The sequence below is a fragment of the Candoia aspera genome, chromosome 2 (assembly GCF_035149785.1).
Source record: "Candoia aspera isolate rCanAsp1 chromosome 2, rCanAsp1.hap2, whole genome shotgun sequence".
NCBI classification, from domain to species: domain Eukaryota; kingdom Metazoa; phylum Chordata; class Lepidosauria; order Squamata; family Boidae; genus Candoia; species Candoia aspera.
The window spans coordinates 237469411-237492315 of record NC_086154.1 but is presented as its reverse complement, the minus strand read 5'-3'; the positions used below and the strand labels follow the sequence as shown (position 1 = coordinate 237492315).

Here is a 22905-nt window from a genome sequence, read left to right as displayed (position 1 = left end):
ACAAGTATATTGAGACTTGGACATATTAGAGGATAATGGAGCAGTGTAGGAATACTGAGATATTTTGCAGTAAAGTAACACTTGAATGTTTGGGTTTACCTTGTCTATGACCTTTACTTAAATTTTCCTTTTGTTTAATTACACTGTATAATTTATCACCTGTGCACCCCAGCCTTGTATCAGCCCTTCGGGGTTGACCCCAGAAAAGAAGCACAAACCATGAGTACTAACACTAACTTTAATGTAAGGTAACCATAACAGAATCTTGCAAGTCTAAAAGCATTTCTCCTCTCCTTTATTTTTATTCTCCAGACTTTCTTCAGCGCCATGCCTCCTTTGGACTCATATTTCATTTATCAAACCATTGTCTAGGCTGCAGCTCTTCCTCCTGTCTCCCAAGGTCATTCTCACATCCCATTACATCTTGCAAAAGAACCCAATATTCCCATATTAAAAGCCAGTATTTTTTAGAGGTTAAGATGTTAGACTGGCACTGGGAACATATATCTGAATACATTTGAATACATTTGCGAACAAGGACTGCCCTAATAAAATTCATTACAGTAATAATTGTTTTAATATAAGGACACACAAAAAAATGCTATTAATTTTATCACTGCTGTAGTTTGTAAATCTCTCCTTCAACATAGTATTTCTCATTCTTTACACACATATTGCAAGACTCCTATTAAAACAATATCATGCTTAATCCTCCAATTTATATGTTCATAAATAATTTTATAATCCAGGTATGTTTTCAATCTTTCTTAAGTATAAGAAACCTCAAAATTAAATATATTAAGTACAATATATTCATCTTAGCTTCAACAAGCATAGCAAAATCTACCTATTATAAAATTCCCTCTCCCGGGTGGTTTACCTGATACTAGTATTGCATTTTTAAATAATCAACAAAAGCATTTTTATAGTACTTGTCTAAATATCTATATTCAAAAATTAGTCTTACTGATTTTAATAGAATTTATCCCCAGGAAACTTGCCTAGAATTATTAAGTTTATTAAGTACTCTTAAAAAGCATCAGAATTTTTTTTTTTCTGAGATGGGAGACATGGTTTAAGAAAAATTGATGCCAACGTTTCCCCTTCTAACTGCCAGCCTCCAAAGCCAGTTTTCCCAATAATAGAAGCTCTGACATTGAGATACCTGAAAAGAAGAAGGAAGATCCTTGGAATATAAATATCCCTGAGGATCTCTATCATATATCCAACACACTGAATATTGACACTAATGACTAGTCTAAATATATTTTCTTCAATCATAAGCATATGGATTCCTCTCATATCACAATATGACTTAATACAAAATATTAGTAAGGATGTTATTACAAATGTTATAAATGAAGATAGAGACCCTAAAAGTAAAAGTAAGCTGCAGAAGAATACTTGAAAAATGAACATTAGACCTATCAATTAGCACAGACAAAATGAAACTATTTTGTAGAAAGGAATCTAACAATGCCCTCAGAGTATAGTTCAAAGGTTTGTGAGGAAAAGCAAGGTCATGGCAACAACCCACTTGGAAATTTTCAAGGTAGCTGGTTGAAGAGGTGGAAAGAATACAAACACTGTTTCCAGATATTTGACTGTTTTTGAACAAAGGCTTTTGTAATAACAGAAAAAGCTAAACCCCATGCAAGCTGAACCAGTTCTTACTAGTTGTGAGCTCTGGAATAGTCAACAATTCTTAAGCTAAGTAGCCCACTATCAGCATTTTTACTGATCATAGTCAGGTACACTTTTCAAGAAAGTCCTCCATTAACTGATATCACCTTTTCCAACCAACATATTTTATTAAAAGGCATAAACTTGCATGAGCAGCAGCTCCTGATTTTTTGCCACTACAGACTAACCTCCTACATTCCTTGCTATGTGATCCCTATTACCTACTCCAAGGTGAATTTTTTTCCCTTGGGGAGTGATATACTGTGGCAGAATTTGAGGCCTATGAGGAGACCCTCAAGATAAATTGAGGCTACCTTTATTCTACTAGCAAGCACTTGAGGAGAGGTGTGCATTAACTCAAAACTCATTCTGGACTGTGCCAACCCTATTTATCTTCATTAACAATTATAATTTCCTTCATAGTCACATATATATCACACACTTAAGAACAGTTCAGGTTAATTGGTTACACTTTCATTTTTTAACAACAGATACAATTACATATTTCTTATGCTAGTTTTAAAAAAATCTAGTAATATTAGTAAATCTTGTAATTATTTAATTCATAATTCAAATTTATCTAGTCACTTTTATTATGACAAAAAATATCATTTCCCTCAAACAGTAAAATGAGATTATGAACATGAGTACAACGTGCTTCTTGTTATTTCGTATCAGGGGAACCATGGACATGGCTAGAAAATGCTAGATCCTTGAAATAAAATAAGCTACACATTATCTTAGCTCAGCTGGAAAGCTTCACTACTCAAACAGCTTCTACAATCTTTTCAGGTACGAAAGGTCATCATGTGAGCTTGTATGACAGTGCAGGAATCAAAACATTTTTTAAAGTTTCAAATAATTTAATTACACATATTTTAAATTTAATAAATTACATTTATTTCAATAAATTTAAAATAAAGATTTTTTTCTGCCAAGATTCCTATTACCTTGTGCAGAATGTTGAAATGTTATCTTGTGCTAGACCTCCCTCCTTCCATATTTCCTACTCCACCTTTCATTCAGGAGCTCAAGGTGACACACTTAGCATTCTCTCCTATGTTCCTCACAAAACCAATCCTTTGAGGTAGGTTGGGCTGAGGCCAAAATGTTATGTGTTACTGGGGTTTGGGATTTGTATCCAAAGACCAATACACTATTAGTGCTGATAAAAATAGGACTAAAATGATGGAAGTTATTCTTTTAGTAAGTGATATTTTCATTTCATGTCCAACTCTACCCTAGATAAACTAGTTTCATTCTTGAGAAGCACCACATACACCCAGTTAACATTTTAGGAAGTTGAAGGATCCCAAAGTTTGGGAAATTCTATTTTAAGGTAATATAATAGTCAGTATAGTACAATTCCTATTTATGTGTGCCTGACCTCTGAAAACATGATAAGTAAATTAAAAAGTTATCTTTACATTCAAGAACTGAAGGAAGACCAAGGTCCTGTTTCCCTCAGCAATCAGCCATAAGCCGTATAAAAGCAAAAGCTGTCTTCCATTGATATCTCCCATGATCTAAAACTTGTTAGATTGATAGATATATCTATCAGGTAATTCCAAAAACTAATATCACGAAAAAGCCAGAAGAATGCACATCTTTCAGTACTCCATGCGCACAGACCTAATTAGGTCCTGCTCTATATTTTTTTCTAAGATAATAAGTCTAAAATACTTCAGCTTTTTCACTCATGAAAAATCTTGGTCATCTTAAATATCTTTGTATCATTCCTCTAGCTCTACAATATCCTTTTTAAGGTGAGTAAGCCAGAATCAAGGGACGCAGTGGCGCTGCGGGTTAAACCGCTGAGCTGCCGATCGGAAGGTCGGCGGTTCGAAACTGCGCGGCGGGGTGAGCTCCCGTTGCTAGTCCCAGCTCCTGCTCACCTAGCAGTTCGAAAACATGCAAATGTGAGTAGATCAATAGGTACCGCTTCGGCGGGAAGGTAACGGCGTTCCGTGTCGTCATGCTGGCCACATGACCCAGAAAGTGTCTACGGACAACGCCGGCTCTAAGGCTTAGAAACGGAGATGAGCACCGCCCCCTAGAGTCGGACACGACTGGACTTTACGTCAAGGGAAACCTTTACCTTTACTAAGCCAGAATCACAAACAATATTACAAATGCAGTTGTAACAGTGTTGTTAAAAATGTCATTAATGCTTCTTCTATTTATGAAGTTCCTACAACAATTCAGAGAATTTTTTAAATAGAAAGAAAGAAAGGTTGGAGGAGATGGGCAGTGACAAATTTGATAAATAAATAAATGTGCAAGCTAGGTTTACTTTGAGCCAGCATAGTACTGTCTGTCCTACACAGAGAACTGGGTTATCACGGAGGTATCATTAGTCTACACCAACTAACAGTTTATTCAATATTAATGGGTTTATACTTTAGAGATGATAATAATATGATAAGTAATATTTCTTCAACCTTAGTTTGAAAGTCAATTTTAAAAGCATTAAACATACAATTATATTATTTCACTTCATATAAACCTTATACCTTTTCTGTTACTGACAGAAATCTATTACTGAATGTTGTATTACAATGTCAACATAAGCAAGATTTTCATCTTGATATGATTACTACAAATACTTAAACTTTAGTGTTTTTTAAAAAGACACAAACAAAGAGAAACAGAAAAGAGAAATAAAATTCAGTGAACCATACCTAGTAATAAGGACCGCATTATCATGGTGGGCAATTCCATTTTCTGGAATGGTGTTTCCATCACTTTGGTGAGAGAGAATGGATTTCTGCCACTTACAGAAGCTATCAAGGGACTTGTCTGCATGGTGATTTATCTCCAAGTTTGGCTGCAATACAACATGCATACCAGAAATGTTCCAAACAAGTTACTAGGGTCAGCGGTTAAGACTTCTGAAATGTAAATCTGATCTGTAATTAGAAGCAGTGATTTCTAGGAATAATTTCTTCTTGCCAATTTTTATCTCTGTTAAATCTTACCTACAGCATGTTTTGTGCATGCATCTTAAAGATTTAATTTCAAACTTCAAAATGGTTTTGCCAAAAGTAAGAATTATACATTCATCCCCAAAATTATTTTAAATAATACTTTCCTAATCTCTTTAAATGTAAGATAATAAATGTTTGCAGATGAGTCTTTATCATTTATCATTAAATGCTTTTTTCAAACAATATTTAGGCATATTTTATTACATTTAATTTGCATTACTTATATTTTAGACATCTGAACTTGTTTACCTGATCTTCTGTGAGGACAATTAAACGAGTCACTATAATATTCACAACGTTTCCTAGGCTGGAATCACGGTAAAGTTTGGCAACCTGACCTCCAGAAAATAAGAAAAGACATAAAGTCAGACAAATAAAACCCTGATAGTTTTGAGATATGTTTCATGTATGATATGATTTAGTTTTTATTTAAATATTTTTAATTGTATTATAAGGAGCAAGTAATACATTATATTATTTGGGCATAGTGGTATTTATACAGTATTAACTGTAGGTTATGTACACTATGAGATTTAGGTAACTTAAATCTTTAAAGTTAAGGAAAAAAGTTTATGTTAATATTAATTATGGTTTCTGAAATGTTAATGTTAATAAACATAAGGTTGCTTAAATTGCTGAGTGTAACACTGATAAACAACTGCAAAGTGGTTTAAATTATTTTGCTATATAATAAAGATTTCTGTCTCAAGCTTAATATGTAATATTACGGTCTCCACCGTTTTGTCACTTCTTGTTGATGCATATTAAAAAAGAAAAAGAAAAGAAAAAAGAAAAAAGTAAACAAATAAAAAAGCTGTTAAAAAAAGTAGAAATACTTCAACCAATTTGCAGTATTTATAAACATTTAGGCCCCCTATAGTTATACTGTAAGCGTTTATATTTGCCTTGTTGCATAATATACACATATGGGAACCATACGTGCTTGAAGTTAGTTAAACTTCTGTTGTGAATATACGCTGTTAATTTTGCCATTGCTGCATATTCTCCAAGTTTAAGTTTCCAGTCAGATGTCATCAGAATCGTGTTTTTCTTCCAATGTTGGGATGATTTAGTATTTAGATATAGATGCACATTATATATGATATAGCTATTTTTTCTACCACATTATTTATCTGAGACACATTATTAACAGTATTACCAACAATTCCCTGGAGTTTGATGTTGTTTATAAAAATAACAAAGGCGGGATAGAAAATTAATCAATTAATTAATTAATTAAAATAAATTAAAATAAAATAAAATAAAATAAGAATAATGTTTTATAAGGCTGTTACTCAGGGTTGGCCAAATGCCTGTGATTGTAATGGTATGTATGTCTATGTTATTAGGCCAGGAAGTCTTCAAAAATCGTTCCAAAAGAAGTGTTTCAGACGTTGAGGGAGCACATTTATCTGTTACCTTTTTGTTACCTACATTTTTCAGGCTTCTGCATAAGAATGAAAAAAATGATGCTGCTATTTTAAGAAATCCACTCATTAAAGTTAAGGCAACTGTTAAAGCATCAGCACCTTTTTTTCAGGATTACATCCAAGCCTGAAAAAAGTTGAGCTCATTAACAAATGCCAGAGTAGTACTCTGCCAGTGGAAAGCGCAACACATTTCTTATTAATTATTTTCTAAGTGTGCAGAGCTACCATATATTCTATGTTCCTGGATATGAGTTATGGTTAGGCCACACACTGTCAAGATCATGTTTTCTGCCTACGCAATCTATTGTAGGCTATGGCCTTGGTTCATTTCTTCTCACTGAAATGCTAGTTTTTATTTCTGATGAATTTGTATATGTGGAAGATGTTGTTTGTTTATTTCTTTATGAATGTATAGACCAATAAAAACTCTAAACAAAATCTTTTGGTTCTCTTCCTCCCCACCCCCAGGTTATCTTTTAGGTGTGTTTGAGTAGTATGAGATTAGGTTGTGCTGTTTTATAATAATTCAAGTCATAGTAAGCTGCTGTTTTATTCACATGCTTGATAACATTTACATCTACCATTGGGACAAGCCATCTGGAGCTTGGGATTGGATTCATCATAAGCTGATAATGCTGTCCTGCATCTCTGTTAATTGATGCCAAGCAGCCTGTGGAACAAGTCTGTGTCTTGTTGTCTGGACGCTGGATGAATTGGGTCTCAAACTGAGGCTCAATCTAATAAGACTAAGGTACTAGTAGTGAATAAAGTTAATAAGGGACTGAGGATCCGTCCCATTCTAGAAAAGATTGCACTCCCTCCGAAGTGACAGATTCATAGTTTTGAGATGTTCCTTGAAGAATCTGGTGCTGCTGCCAAGAACTCTTTTTTCTGTTTTCAAACAGTGTGCCATTTCACTTTTCCAAGAAAAAGCAGATTTGACTACAATAAACTTTGTTTCAATTACCTCCCATATAGATTAATACAGCCTTTCTCAACTTTTTGACCCTGGAGGAACCCTTGAAATATTTTTCAGGCCCCAGGGAACCCCTGAGCATTCAGGCTAAAACATAGGCCAGAAGTTACAAAATTATTACATTTGTTTCATGTGTAGGCCTGTATATACGCATTAACAGTGTTCTTAAACTAAAACTAAAGAATGAAACTTACCTCTTTAATGTGAAGTTGCCCAGATTTGAAATAATTTTTAAAATAAATCGTGATGTCCCAGGGAACCCCTAGTGACCTCTCGTGGAACCCTGGGGTTCCACGGAGCCCTGGTTGAGAAACCCTAGATTAATGTAAGGTGCTCTACGTCTTGCTGCCCTTGAGAAAAGCAACTAATGCAAAATGCTGTGACTAAACTGCTTTCTCGCATTTGCTTTGTTGACAATATTACATTGATCTCTTATCACATGCAGTCAACATGTTCTAAACACAAATTAGTTCTTAATTACATGTAAGGCTTAGGAACTCTTTTTCAGCCTTTACACATTAGAGTTAAAAGCTATCTGAGCCAGCACAGAAAAAGGAATACAGTACTGAAGTAAACTGAAACTGAACTACCACACAACTTGCTTTTTAAATAACTAACTTGAGTACATGCCTAAAAGTGGTTTTACTTGATAAGAGGTACCTGTAATTGTTGCATCTAAAATAATGCTTTTGGGGCATTGTTAACACAACATTGGTTCATACTTCACGAGATATTTTTCCAGAGAAATAAATAATATACCTAACTGATAACTGGGATACATTCTCAGAAAGAAGCACCTGAAAATAATGCCTTTACTAACATATCCTTATATTTTAAATCTAACAAATTACAGCCTGCAATGTTAAAATAAGTTACATAGAGGGATAAAACTTACAATATTCATAACACTCAAAATATAATGTTCTATATCTTTGCGCCCATGGTATCCCACCATCATTTTGTCGGCTACTACCAGCGTCTCCACAAAACGTTCAGTGCTTATTGATCTCTTCAATCGATGGTGATTGTTTAATGCCTGATTAATTGGTAGAAGAGTTGGAAAAGCAACAGTATCGTTCAAACACCAAGGATTACCACTTCCTGTGGGTTCTTCTAGGAATCAAAATAATTAGTGACATCACTGAGTGCTCTATTAATATTTACATTATGTATTATTTTAAATTATTTTGTTCCAGTTTCTTCAACGAATTAATATTTTCTTTAGTGCAAGGAAGAATTAAACCATCTATAAACACAAATTATACTGTTCTGGAAATTTTTTAATTAAAAAACACTAGATAAACTGATTTGGTTTAAAAAGCTATATTTGCAGTTAAGTATTCTCAAATGTAGTATAAATAATGCTTCAATAAAAGGAGAAACATGAATATAAATGCTTACTTATTATTCAATAATGTGATGAATATTCACATAGAAATATAGAATTGCACAATTAAACATTTATATTTGGAAACCCAAATTTTGGAGACTTGTGTTGGGCTAAAATTGTGAACGTTTTCAATGTTTTGGAATGTTTTGAATGTTTTTCAAAACACATTGCAAATTACCTTAACTTGAATATCTAATTTGATCATATTAAGCTATTGATTTTGTGTGAATTATTTTATTGTTAAATCAAACCTATTTTTACAATATAATGTTGCTCTGATTTATACCAAAAATAAAAATATCAATATTGGTGTGAAAGATAACAAAAATCTGTATTTACATGGTATATAAAAACCAGTATTTACAAAGCATGAAATACACACATGCATACATATGTACATACGTATGTATGTACGTATGTATAAACACACACACACAATTTTTTTACTGTGTTTATAACAGGGCTTTGTTCAACTATCAGCATGTCAGTTACTCTATCAGGGTATCAGTACTGTAAACATTTCTAGTAAGAAAAATGTTTCTAGAAGCTACTAGATGCTTTTGTACCAATTCAAAATATCTGCTGTATTTCTTTATAGTTAAGCATATTGATTCCATCAATATTTAACAACATATAAGAATGTATTAAAATATTTTATTATGTAATATTTTACTATAAATATTTTTTTTCCTAAGAAGCACACAAAGGAATTAACAAATGTATAGAAACAAGATTAGTATAATTAAATCCTCCCAAAGCCAAGAATTGCAATATGTGCATTTACATATCATAGTAAAAGAATCAGGATCAACTGAAAAAACTCAAATAAGACTAACATACATACATACATACATACATACATACATACATACATAAATAAAGCCAGCCATGGAAAAAAGCAAAATCTTCATCTGAAACCTGAAAACCCATTTCTCTGGAGATCCTAGCCTGGCTTTGATAAGAAAGGCTTTGATTGCAGAAGCCTGCAAACAGATTTACAGCTTGAATTTATGAGGAATTTCCTGCATAGGTCTTCCTATTTGATAATACTTTAGCTGCTTTAATAGAAGCAGAAGAGGTAGCAGTATTTTGGGCCTTTGCTCTTAGTATTTTCTCTGAGGCTCCATGACACTCTTGAAAAAAGAGTACCACAAAACATACTATAACAAAATATACAGTTATATTTTCCTTTGAATGAAAACAGAAATAGCTAGGTATTTAGCCACAATTAAGGCATGAAAATTTATTTATTTATTTATTTATCTATCTATCTATCTATCTATCCAATTTGTTCCTGCCCATCTCCTCCCATCGGGGGACTCTGGGCGGTTTACAATAATCAATTAAAACAACAATCATATATTTTACAGTAAATATACAGTATAAAATTACAATAATAAATAATATAAATAAGAGTAAAGATTTATTACTGAAATTCTGACATATTTACCTGAGACATCACAGTGGGTATGATCATAGAAGAACTGATGATACATCGACGATTTTTTATAAATAACATGCGGATGACCAATTTCAAAATTAAAATTATCAGACTGTTCACTTGTGTTCCTTAGAGGTTCAATAAAATATTCTTCATCTTCTGTAGCAATTACACCATGCTTAAGGAAAAAAGAAAAGATGTATCTAAAAGTTATCCAAAACCTAAAAATATAAAATACATTTATTTGAATGTATATAATTCAGTCTCCCAGTTAAGTTGAACTTTTAAATTTCAATAAAATATTTTAACATGAAAACAAACAAAACAGAATGCTATTAATAAGCACAACACTATGCATGCATAATGAACATTCAATTTGAAGGCTCATATACAATATATCTCCCAAAGACGTATATATTCTCCTATAGAAAAAGTTGTGCCTTTCCTCTTGGGGAAAATAAAGAAGCATTAACTAAATTCCTGTTTACACATAAAATTATATATAATACACATCTTTCAATTTTGTACAAGTATGGCAAAAATCTAAATATGAACTATCAAAACAACAAAAACCTTCTTGAGGCAATTTATCTCATTGCCATATTTAACAATTAGGTCCAAAGAAAATATAAACTGGTTATAGCATTCAGATGTTATAGTGGCATATACTGTAAATAAATCATTTACTGTTCTATAATATACTATAAAATGTTAAGTCTCCAAGTTGAGCTCAACTCTATACATCCATGTAGTTTTCTTGCAACAGTATGGAAGTGTTTTGCCATTGTCTTCCTCCAAGATGCTTTCCAACTTCTCAGTCTAACCTATATTCCCCCATCCAAATACAAACCAGGCTTAACCCTGTTTAACTTAACAATGTCAGTCAGAGACTACCACTATATTAAAATTGAAAAAAAAAAGGTGAAAGGTCCCCTGTGCAAGCACCAAGTCATGTCTGACCCTCTGTGGGGACACTGCCTTCACAACATTTTCTTGGCAGACTATAGCGGGGTGGTTTGCCATTGCCTTCCGCAGTCATCACCTTCCCCAGCAAGCTGGGTGCTCATTTTACTGACCTCGGAAGGCTGGAAGGCTCAGTCAACCTGAGCCGGCTACCCGAGAATCCAGCTTCCGCTGGGATAAAACCCAAGTCGTGGGGAGAGATTCGGTTGCAATACTGCCACCTACTACTCTGTGCCACACAAGGCTCTATATTAAATAAGTTAATATTAAAATTAACTTATTAAAATAGCCACAATCATAATACATTCATAAGACACTATAAATAATTGAATTACAAAGTAGTCAAAGCAATTTATTAAGAATATTCTGTTTTGATCTCCTTTGTTTATTCGTTTAGTCGCTTCCGACTCTTCGTGACTTCATGGACCAGCCCACGCCAGAGCTTCCTGTCGGTCGTCAACACCCCCAGCTCCCCCAGGGACGAGTCCGTCACCTCTAGAATATCATCCATCTACCTTGCCCTTGGTCGGCCCCTCTTCCTTTTGCCCTCCACTCTCCCTAGCATCAGCATCTTCTCCAGGGTGTCCTGTCTTCTCATTATGTGGCCAAAATATTTCAGTTTGGTCTTTAATATCGTTCCCTCAAGTGAGCAGTCTGGCTTTATTTCCTGGAGGATGGACTGGTTTGATCTTCTGGCAGTCCAAGGCACTCTCAGAATTTTCCTCCAACACCACAGTTCAAAAGCATCTATCTTCCTTCTCTCAGCCTTCCTTATGGTCCAGCTCTCACAGCCATATGTTACTACGGGGAACACCATTGCTTTAACTATGCAGACCTTTGTTGTCGGTGTGATGTCTCTGCTCTTAACTATTTTATCGAGAGTTGTCATTGCTCTTCTCCCAAGGATTAAGCGTCTTCTGATTTCCTGACTGCAGTCAGCATCTGCAGTAATCTTCGCACCTAGAAATACAAAGTCTTTCACTGCTTCTACATTTTCTCCCTCTATTTGCCAGTTATCAGTCAAGCTGGTTGCCATAATCTTGGTTTTTTTCAGGTTTAGCTGCAAGCCAGCTTTTGCACTTTCTTCTTTCACCTTCATCATAAGGCTCCTCAGTTCCTCTTCGCTTTCAGCCATCAAAGTGGTATCATCTGCATATCTGAGATTGTTAATGTTTCTTCCTGCGGTTTTAACTCCAGCCTTGGATTCCTCAAGCCCAGCATGTCACATGATGTGTTCTGCGTACAAGTTGAATAGGTAGGGTGAGAGGATACAGCCCTGCCATACTCCTTTCCCAATCTTAAACCAGTCTGTTGTTCCGTGGTCTGTTCTTACTGTTGCTACTTGGTCGTTATACAGATTCTTCAGGAGGCAGACAAGATGACTTGGTATCCCCATACCACTAAGAACTTGCCACAATTTGTTATGGTCCACACAGTCAAAGGCTTTAGAATAGTCAATAAAACAGAAATAGATGTTTTTCTGAAACTCCCTGGCTTTTTCCATTATCCAGTGGATATTGGCAATTTGGTCCCTAGTTCCTCTGCCTTTTTGCCTGTACCCAGCTTGTCCATCTGGCAATTCTCGCTCCATGAACTGCTGAAGTCTACCTTGCAGGATCTTGAGCATTACCTTACTGGCATGCGAAATGAGTGCCACTGTTCGATAGTTTGAACATTCTTTAGTGTTTCCCTTTTTTGGTATGGGGATATAAGTTGATTTTTTCCAGTCTGATGGCCATTCTTGTGTTTTCCAAATTTGCTGGCATATAGCATGCATTACCTTGACAGCATCATCTTGCAAGATTTTGAACAGTTCAGCTGGGATGCCGTCGTCTCCTGCTGCCTTGTTATTAGCAATGCTTCTTAAGGCCCATTCAACCTCACTCTTCAGGATGTCTGGCTCTAGCTCACTGACCACACCGTCAAAGCTATCCCTGATATTGTTATCCTTCCTATACAGGTCTTCTGTATATTCTTGCCACCTTTTCTTGATCTCTTCTTCTTCTGTTAGGTCCTTGCCATCTTTGTTTTTGATCATACCCATTTTGGCCTGGATTTGATCTCCTATATATGCTGAAATCTAATACTATACCACCATTTCAACCAAGAACCCCCAAAATTATTCATGCTATTTATATAGCTTATTCATGCTATTTATATAGTTTGTTTAAATTCCAGCTACCATTGCTGCACAAACTAACACATCATCAAAACAGAGGCATAATCCTCAATTTATAAAACAAACTGATAATTAATCTAGGTACAATATTACTTGTTTACTTTTAACTATTATTCTTCGAGTGTTTATAACATAGGGAAAATACATTAAGCATATTAAGTACTAAAAGCTCATTTCAGAACTTCCACTGACAAACACATAATATTAAAAATAACAGGAATAACAGGAAAATTGCGAGAGCCATGCCTTCAGTCCAGGCTTCCATGTAGAAATGAAAAGTAGAGAATGTTTTGGCTTGTTCAAGAATATATTTCTATGGTCTTCTGTTTCAATTAAGCCCCAGGACTAAAAAGTAGCAGAAAACATTAAGAATTACTGAACCAAAAAATTAACCTCCTTGAAAGACACATGGGTACTATATTAAAAGCAATTATCACTAGACCAAAACTGTATTTTATTTTCTTGAAAGCATAGATCTGTTACAAAATAAAGTAAGTATTTGTGAATCTATCAAAGGAAAAAGGAAAATGCTGAAAGAACTGAAAACCACGGGTATGTGACACAGGTTATACAAACAATCCTAGTTTCTTTTGAAGTAATTTATATTTTATGCTGAACAATTTCATCACCTGAAATTTTATCAATTTTATCTTTACAATATTCATTCCCAAATTATACTTACAACCCCGTGTTACATTCAAGATTGATTTCATTTGTTTTTTTCAAAGGAAGTCATGCCTTGTATAATCTGACCATCTTGCCATCTGTTCTTTTCCACTGCTTTTCTTTCTATTATGTTACAACTTTGGGGCATTTGTTTTTTTACTTCCTACGTTGCAAGGCAAAGATGTTTGTCATATGATCACTATTTTAATTATTTACATTACCAAATAATTAATTATTTTAAGTTCAACATTTTCATTTGTTCTTTTCTTAACATTTTTTTTTAAATATCTTTCAGGGAACTAACAATTTCTTAAGATATTTCCTTGGTCAATTATGATGATGATTAAGCATTTGTTTTTTAACATTATGACCCTGTGACAATATAGAATATATCTTGTTGGAAGTCATGTGGCATATAAATAATAATAATAATAATAATAATAATAATAATAATATAATGTAACTCTAGAATAGTCATTTTTTCTCACAGGAAAACGTAGATAAGGGAAAGGCCAGGCTAAGAATCAATGCTACATCATCTAGGAAGGGAGCATGCAATCTTTCTGAGCAACTGGGCCCATGGAATTTGGAAAGCACTCTCAAAAGCCTGCTACAGAGTGAAGCAAACCCCTTTACAAAATAGTTTCCATGTTAGGTGTGGACAGTAAGAAAACATCTATATCAAGAGGCTAGGTAGTGAGACTGCTTCCTACCAGTTATTCAAGCAAGAGGTTGTCTTTTTTTATCTGCACAAATGCGCATATTTCTAGACAAATAACTGTCATTATTCACAATTTTTTCTTCTCTGAGAATACCTATAGGGGCCAAGTGTTGTTCTTATCTCTAAAGATTATGATAATGCTGGCACTTTGCATTGCAGAATGCAAGCTTCCCCTTTTTTGAACATCAAAGGAATCTTTAAAAAGAAAATATATACATATAGATAGGTAAGGCAGGAAGCCTGGCAGACACCAGCAGAAATTGCTTTCCTCCGAGTTAAAGACACCAAAGCGTCTACTGTTTTGCAAAAGTGTTCCCATCAAAGAAATTAGAACCGAGAGTCAACTCCATTGAACAACCAATATTTGTAAACAAGGAAACTATGTTTTTCATGTGCATCAAAAGGATATGAAAAGTGGAAATAACCCCAACACTTTAAAAGATTGGACTCCTTGAAATTAAAAGATAGTCCTGAATTAGACTTAGTACGTTGTTGTTGCTGTGCTGAAAAAACAGTTGCACAGAATTTGGCCATTCTATGGTTTCAAACAGAATGTTTCTGTTATTAACCAAAATTCCCATACTTTATTGGTTAGTATGGGAGGAGGACCCAAAGAAAAGCCCAATCCCAGTTGAGAAGTGAAAGCTAGTCTAATGTAAAAGGATAAAAAGGCATTCCTGACACTATGCAATTTCTTCATGACTCAGAATCAATAGAAGAGGGAAATGACGAAACATCTTTCTGAATAGCCACTTAATTGAGAAAGGATTTGTTATTGAAATATGATTGCTATATATTCCAACAGAAAACCAGAGACATTTTGTGGTCTCTGATGATGCAAAAAGGTCAATATCTAGTTATTTCTCAAAATGTAATGAAATTATTCACGCAGAACATTTTGGATTTGTTGAAGAACTTGAGCTTGATGTTATGGTTTGAATTGGCTCTTCAGTCTTAAAGACTGAAGATTGAAGATTAAAGATTGAGTGTGAGTCCCAGTAATTCCTGGTGACTGCATTTATGCCTTTTTCTTGGCAGTGTTAGGAAATGGTTTGCCATTGCCTTCTTCTAGAATTTTTGTTGTTTTTGTATTTTGACTTCCCAATCTAGCCAACATTCCTAAAATTTCCAGGTGGTCCCTCTTCCACCACAGCTTAGGTACAGAGGTCATCCAAGCTTAGCCAAGCTTTGAAGCTTGTTTAGGGTTTTCAACTTAATTGTTGCTCTGCAGCTGCCAATAGAGAAGAATCATCAGGCTGTTTCTGAAAAATAGTTTTTACTCCAGTGGGAGTAGTTACAGTGATTATCCTAACCTAGAGTAGAATATGGGAGATAATTTTAGGTTTGTTTCTTAAGCAAATCACAATCACTTACCTTCAGCACCCAGATGCAGTAGAAAGATAGTAATACTGATCTACCTTTTAAGAATCACAACAACGTAATGACACTTTTCTTGTAACACCAACCATCTGGATCAACTGGTGTCTGCATGTGTTTGTGTGTAGACAGTGGTGTGTATTAAGAGCTCTAAAAACCCAGTCAACTCTTAAAAGAGACCTACTTACACATCGAATTAAACTAATTCCACTTAGTCTTTAAGAACATTCAACCCTAGTCTTTCAAGACAAAGAGCTGGAGATTAATTAATTCATTAACTAACAGAAAAGCTTTTCCATTATAGAATTTACAGCCAAGGTCTCACAGCACAGAACATACTTCCCAAGCAGCCGCTGCCAAACCTTCTGGCCAAAAGTCAATAAATCTTGCCAATTCTTTCTTGTTGCAAGAACTCATGGAATACTATGCACTACTTGTAGAAAATAGTGGGTGGGATTTTATTACTTGGGTGGGATTTGATTGCTATGAATCTGTGCTGCCAAACCCCTCAGTAAGGAGATCTGACCAAGTTAGTGGCTGACTGGGTTAAGCGTATTGTGAAAACCGGGCCTGTGTATATGAAGAACTTTCAATTATTCGGTAACTGCTACATATGAAATATAGGTAGGAGAAAAATAAAGAGTATATTTGGCTTACTTGAAACAAGGAAATATTTGCTTATTCCTGAATATTTTAATTATTAATGTAATATTAATGTAATGTCCTTACATTACATTAATATTACATTACAATTCCTAGAAAATAATACTCTAATGTATAATTTCATTTTTGGCTAAGTATTTTGAAATATTGAATAGGTTGGTTGTTCCTTCACTTATTTCCCATTTTAAGAGACTATATTATGTTTTAATCTTTCTAAAAGTAAACTCTGATATTAAATCTCCCTGTACAAATCCTATTATCATTTACTCAGATGTGACTATTCAATTTATTTCAATATAACTTGCTTCAAAGAATTGCAGTTTTATCTTTACTGTTCTCAAGCGTATTAGAAGTTCACAACTTTCATTGTTTTAAATATTCCTAGCAATTCATTATTATTGCAACTACACAGCAGTTTCCAAGGTAATAGCATAATTAATTATTTTCTATAAATTGGCATTAGTCCATGACAGAAACTGATGAATTTCTAAAGAACCATGTCAGCTTTCATAGCAAACGTTTCAAATACTTCAATGTACGAATTATCTCAATGTAAAATCTCCAGGGTAACAGAATGACATTTTCCATGCCCTGCTTCTCTAATACAGCATCAGCACTGCCAAGAAGACTGACAAAGCCAATTATTTGCCTATACAATGTCTAGTCCCAGAACGCACAGCTACTGATTCTTGAATTCTAACTATTCAAATCTTTCATTATATTGTGACATCATTTGTCACAAACACAGATTTCAATGTAGTAAAAATAAACCTTATGCTTATAATGTTATACACATTTACCACGCGAGTAAGATCCACTGAACCTTGTGTCCACTGGCTACATATAGGACTGCACTGTTTCAACTTTCCCACTTATGCTAAGCTGATTTTTTAAAGTAAGTTATTTCAACAATAAACAGCAATTGGCCTCCAGACTTTCTGCTAGCTTCCTGAAAGCTTCATAAATGGAGTTTCCACCTTCTCTAAAACAGACTATTGGATTTCCAATTCAAAACTAGGTTCTTAGAACTGGAAATTTAAACAGATTTGAAAGAAAGTATTTCTGATTTCCACAGAATCTATTTCCATGTACTAAGCAGGGAAAGAGGAGAATGTTAATTAAATCACGTTTGGCCAGCCATGGTACCTTTAATAATTTCAGGAACATTTCAATATTCTCACTCAGGCTCTGCTCCCCTTTTCCAAGGTGAAATAACTTACTAGCACTAAAGCAAAAATTCTACACACATTTACCTAGAAGTACTATCCATTTACCTCATTTACTTCTTTCAGAGTAGTGGTATACAGGTAGTCCTCGCTTAACGACTGGTCACTTAACAACCATTTGAAGTTACAACAGCTGTGGAAAGGGTGCTTTACGGCCTGTAAAGCACTTCTGATCGTCGCAAAATGTCACACCGCCACCCCACAGTCACATGATCGCAATCTGGGCGCTTGGCAACCTGTTCGCACTGATGACCGGTTGCCAAGTCCCCCACGATCATGTGATTGCCATTTGCGATCTTCTCTCCTGGCTTCCCCAGAAACTCAATGGGGAAGCCAGCAGGGAAGGTTGCAAGCTGCTGCTGCCTGCCGAGAGGACTCCCTCATCTCTGGGGGCTGTTTCAAGAGCTCCCCGCCAAAGGACTCAGCTAAATCCTTCATGTCTGCTTGCATGGAGCTGGAATCCTTCAGCAGGGAGCTCTTGAAACAGCCCCAGAGACGAGAGTGAGCCGAGATCCAAGCAGGATTCTCAGCCCCTAAGCGGAGAGACACTATGTGAGGCCTATGCCTGGACTCTCAGGATCTCCCCCAGCCCCCTGAAGCACCCCATGCTACTTACTTGGGACTCCATCTGCTTAACAACCCCAGGATCACTTAATGACCACAACCAGGAGTGCTGATATTACGGTTGTTGAGCGAAGCAGTCACGTGCCATCTTGCTTAACAACAGCTTCACTCAACGACTGAGATTATGACCTCAATTGTGGTCATTAATTGAGGACTACCTGTAAAAGATGGATCCTTCTCCTCTCCACTTGTTGTTTGTTGAACAAAACTATAGCAGCAGAATTGGGAAAGGAAAATAATAAACAAAATCCCAAACTGAGTTCATCACATGATAGTCAGCAGGGGCTTTAGAACATGTTCCCACTGAGATCAGCATGGCCAGCCCTGTTGTCAGGCTTTCATAAAACCACAAAACTCCAGAGGGTCTGGGGTAGGGCAGAGCAATCTGCTCCCTGATTGCGGTTGGTTGTGAACATGCTTCTTGAGTTATCTTTCCTGAATGTGCACCATGTATTCTGCTGTTTGTTTTCTCCTTTTTGTTAACTTTTTTTTACTTGATGTCCCAATCCTGTTTTGCAAGCCGCCTCAGATTATGGTATACAAATTGATTTTTTTGTTTATTCGTTTAGTCGCTTCCGACTCTTCGTGACTTCATGGACCAGCCCACGCCAGAGCTTCCTGTCGGTCGTCAACACCCCAGCTCCCCCAGGGACAAGTCCGTCACCTCTAGAATATCATCCATCCATCTTGCCCCTCTTCCTTTTGCCTTCCACTCTCCCTAGCATCAACATCTTCTCCAGGGTGTCCTGTCTTCTCATGATGTGGCCAAAGTATTTCAGTTTTGCCTTTAATATCATTCCCTCAAGTGAGCAGTCTGGCTTTATTTCCTGGAGGATGGACTGGTTTGATCTTCTGGCAGTCCAAGGCACTCTCAGAATTTTCCTCCAACACCACAGTTCAAAAGCATCGATCTTCCTTCTCTCAGCCTTCCTTATGGTCCAGCTCTCACAGCCATATGTTACTACGGGGAACACCATTGCTTTAACTATGCTTTACCTTTGTTGTCGGTGTGATGTCTCTGCTCTTAACTATTTTATCGAGATTTGTCATTGCTCTTCTCCCAAGGATTAAGCGTCTTCTGATTTCCTGACTGCAGTCAGCATCTGCAGTAATCTTCGCACCCAGAAATACAAAGTCTTTCACTGCCTCTACATTTTCTCCCTCTATTTGCCAGTTATCAATCAAGCTGGTTGCCATAATCTTGGTTTTTTTGAGCTTTAGCTGCAAGCCAGCTTTTGCACTTTCTTCTTTCACCTTCATCATAAGGCTCCTCAGTTCCTCTTCGCTTTCAGCCATCAAAGTGGTATCATCTGCATATCTGAGATTGTTAATGTTTCTTCCAGAGATTTTAACTCCAGCCTTGGATTCCTCAAGCCCAGCATGTCGCATGATGTGTTCTGCATACAAGTTGAATAGGTAGGGTGAGAGGATACAGCCCTGCCGTACTCCTTTCCCAATCTTAAACCAGTCCGTTGTTCCGTGGTCTGTTCTTACTGTTGCTACTTGGTCGTTATACAGATTCTTCAGGAGGCAGACAAGATGACTTGGTATCCCCATACCACTAAGAACTTGCCACAATTTGTTATGGTCCACACAGTCAAAGGCTTTAGAATAGTCAATAAAACAGAAATAGATGGTTTTCTGAAACACCCTGGCTTTTTCCATTATCCAGTGGATATTGGCAATTTGGTCCCTAGTTCCTCTGCCTTTTCTAAAGCCAGCTTGTCCATCTGGCAATTCTCGCTCCATGAATTGCTGAAGTCTACCTTGCAGGATCTTGAGCATTACCTTACTGGCATGTGAAATGAGTGCCACTGTTCCATAGTTTGAACATTCTTTAGTGTTCCCCTTTTTTGGTATGGGGATATAAGTTGATTTTTTTCCAGTCTGATGGCCATTCTTGTGTTTTCCAAATTTGCTGGCATATAGCATGCATTACCTTGACAGCATCACCTTGCAAGATTTTGAACAGTTCAGCTGGGATGCCGTTGTCTCCTGCTGCCTTGTTATTAGCAATGCTTCTTAAGGCCCACTCAACCTCACTCTTCAGGATGTCTGGCTCTAGCTCACTGACCACACCGTCAAAGCTATCCCTGATATTGTTATCCTTCCTATACAGGTCTTATGTATATTCTTGCCACCTTTTCTTGATCTCGTCTTCTTCTGTTAGGTCCTTGCCATCTTTGTTTTTGATCATACCCATTTTGGCCTGGAATTTACCTCCGATGTTTCTAATTTTCTGGAAGAGGTCTCTTGTCCTTCCTATTCTATTGTCTTCTTCCACTTCCATGCATTGCTTCTTTAAAAATAATTCCTTATCTCTTATGGCTAACCTCTGGAATTTTGCATTTAATTGGGCATATCTCCCCCTATCACTGTTGCCTTTTGCTTTCCTTCTTTCTTGGGCTACTTCTAGTGTCTCAGCAGACAGCCATTTTGCCTTCTTGGTTTTCTCTTTCTTTGGGATGTATTTTGTTGCCGCCTCCTGAACAATGTTGCGAACTTCTGTCCAGAGTTCTTCCGGGACCCTATCTACTAAGTCCAGTCCCTTAAATCGATTCTTCACCTCCACTGCATATTCCTTAGGAATATTAGTGAGCTCATATCTAGCTGATCTGGGGGTCTTCCCTAATCTCTTTAGTCTGATCCTAAATTGTGCAGTAAGAAGTTCGTGATCGGAACTACAGTCAGCTCCAGGTCTTGTTTTTACCGACTGTACAGATGTCCGCCACCTTTGGCTGCAAAGAATGTAGTCAATCTGATTTCGGTGTTGTCCATCTGGTGAAGTTCATGTATAAAGCCGTCTCTTAGGTTGTTGGAAGAGAGTGTTTGTTATGCAGAGTGAGTTGTCTTGGCAAAATTCTATCAGCCTATGTCCTGCTTCACTTTGTTCTCCCAGGCCATACTTACCTGTAATTCGAGGTGTCATTTGACTGCCCACCTTAGCATTCCAGTCTCCTGTGATGAAAATAACATCTCTTTTAGGCGTGTTGTCCAGTAGGTGCTGCAGATCCTCATAGAACTGCTCTACTTCAGCTTCTTCAGCTTTTGTGGTTGGGGCGTATATTTGGATCACTGTGATGTTAGATGGCTTGCCCTGAATTCGAATTGAGATCATTCTGTCGTTTTTTGGATTGTATCCAAGCACTGCTTTAGCCACTTTACTATTAATTATGAAGGCTACTCCATTTCTTCTGTGGTCCTCTTGTCCACAGTAGTAGATCTGGTGGTCATTTGATGTGAAGTGGCCCATTCGTCCATTTCAGTTCACTGACGCCCAAAATGTCTATCTTTAATCTTGACATCTCACCAATAACCACATCCAATTGCCCTGGCTCATAGATCTTACATTCCAGGTTCCAATGGTTTGTTGATCCTTAGAATATCGGATTCGCCGTTCACCACCAGCACCGTCGGCCGCTAGCCATCCTTTCGGCTTTGAGCTAGCTGCGTCATCACGTCTGGGGCTAGTTGAACTCATCCTCTGTTCCTCCCCAGTAGCATTTTGACCATCTTCCGACTTGGGGGTCTCATCTTCCGATGGTATACTGACATATCTCTGGTTGTACTGATCCATTTAGTTTTCACAGCAAGAATACTGGCGTGGGTTGCCATTACCTTCCCCAGGGATCGCGTTTAGTCTGACCTCTCTGTCATGACCTTCCCGTCTTGGGTGGCCCTTCACGGTTTAGCTCATGGCATCACTGAGGTGCTCAAGCTCCAGCACCACGACAAGGTAACGATCAAAAACCAGCCCATATTGCTACCTGACAAAGGAATCCATGACTCCAGAATTCCTTCCTGCTCTGAACAGAATTTATTCCCAAGAAGGTCATTGGCAATTTAGCTCTGAACATCTCTTTGAAATCTTTGAGAGGATGATGAGAGGTTATATCCCTATCTTTCAGACATGGGGTGAGGATGTGGAAAAACCCTGAGCTCCAGGAGCATGTGCTCCTCAGTCTTCAAAATGCTGGGAAGACCCCTCTTGCATGAAGCATCCTGGGAGAGTCACCAAATGCATGTCACCCTTTATCATAATTCCTTTACAGACAGTCCTTGTTTAGCAACTGCCTCATTTAGTGACCATTTGACCGTACGACAGTGATGTAAAAGTAACTTTGTGACCAATCCTTGCATTTACGACCTTCGCAGGTCTGTAAAGCAAAGAAAAGCTGAAGTAAGATCATAAGCACAGCCACAGTTTCACTTAGCGACTGCTTCCTAGTCCCAATTGTGGTTGCTAAACAAGGACTACCTGTATAATAATTCATAGGGCAGCCTCTAATGGCTCACAGTTGCCTCTTGCTCTCAGCAGCACAACTGTCACCAATTCATGAGAGAGGGAAAAGGGGTCCCCTAAAAATGAAGAGGAGTCCTATTTATTTAAAGAGAATGTCCTCTTTTTTTTCTGCTTAGCATGTTCCTATTAATACAGGGAATGATTAACATTTGCTGAAGGAAAAAGGTATAGATATGCTAGCACCGTTTAGTCAAATACGTTTAGCAGAATATGTTTATGCATGAAATATGAGGGATTAAAATAAAATCATCCAACCTCCTCACATACACAGGGAAA

At 36.7% G+C, this 22905-nt stretch overlaps 1 protein-coding gene across 1 annotated transcript in view; it reads right to left on the bottom strand.

The window, feature by feature from the left end:
• The window catches only part of ADAMTS6 (ADAM metallopeptidase with thrombospondin type 1 motif 6), a 154430-nt gene that overhangs the window by 99668 nt on the left and 31857 nt on the right, over positions 1-22905 (bottom strand). Inside the window, exons 4-7 of the mRNA XM_063295602.1 lie at positions 9917-10085; positions 7972-8189; positions 4920-5003; positions 4365-4510 (exon numbers count right to left, since the gene is read on the bottom strand). Coding sequence (XP_063151672.1) covers positions 4365-4510; positions 4920-5003; positions 7972-8189; positions 9917-10085 — 617 coding nt within the window. The remainder of the gene's footprint in view (positions 1-4364; positions 4511-4919; positions 5004-7971; positions 8190-9916; positions 10086-22905) is intronic.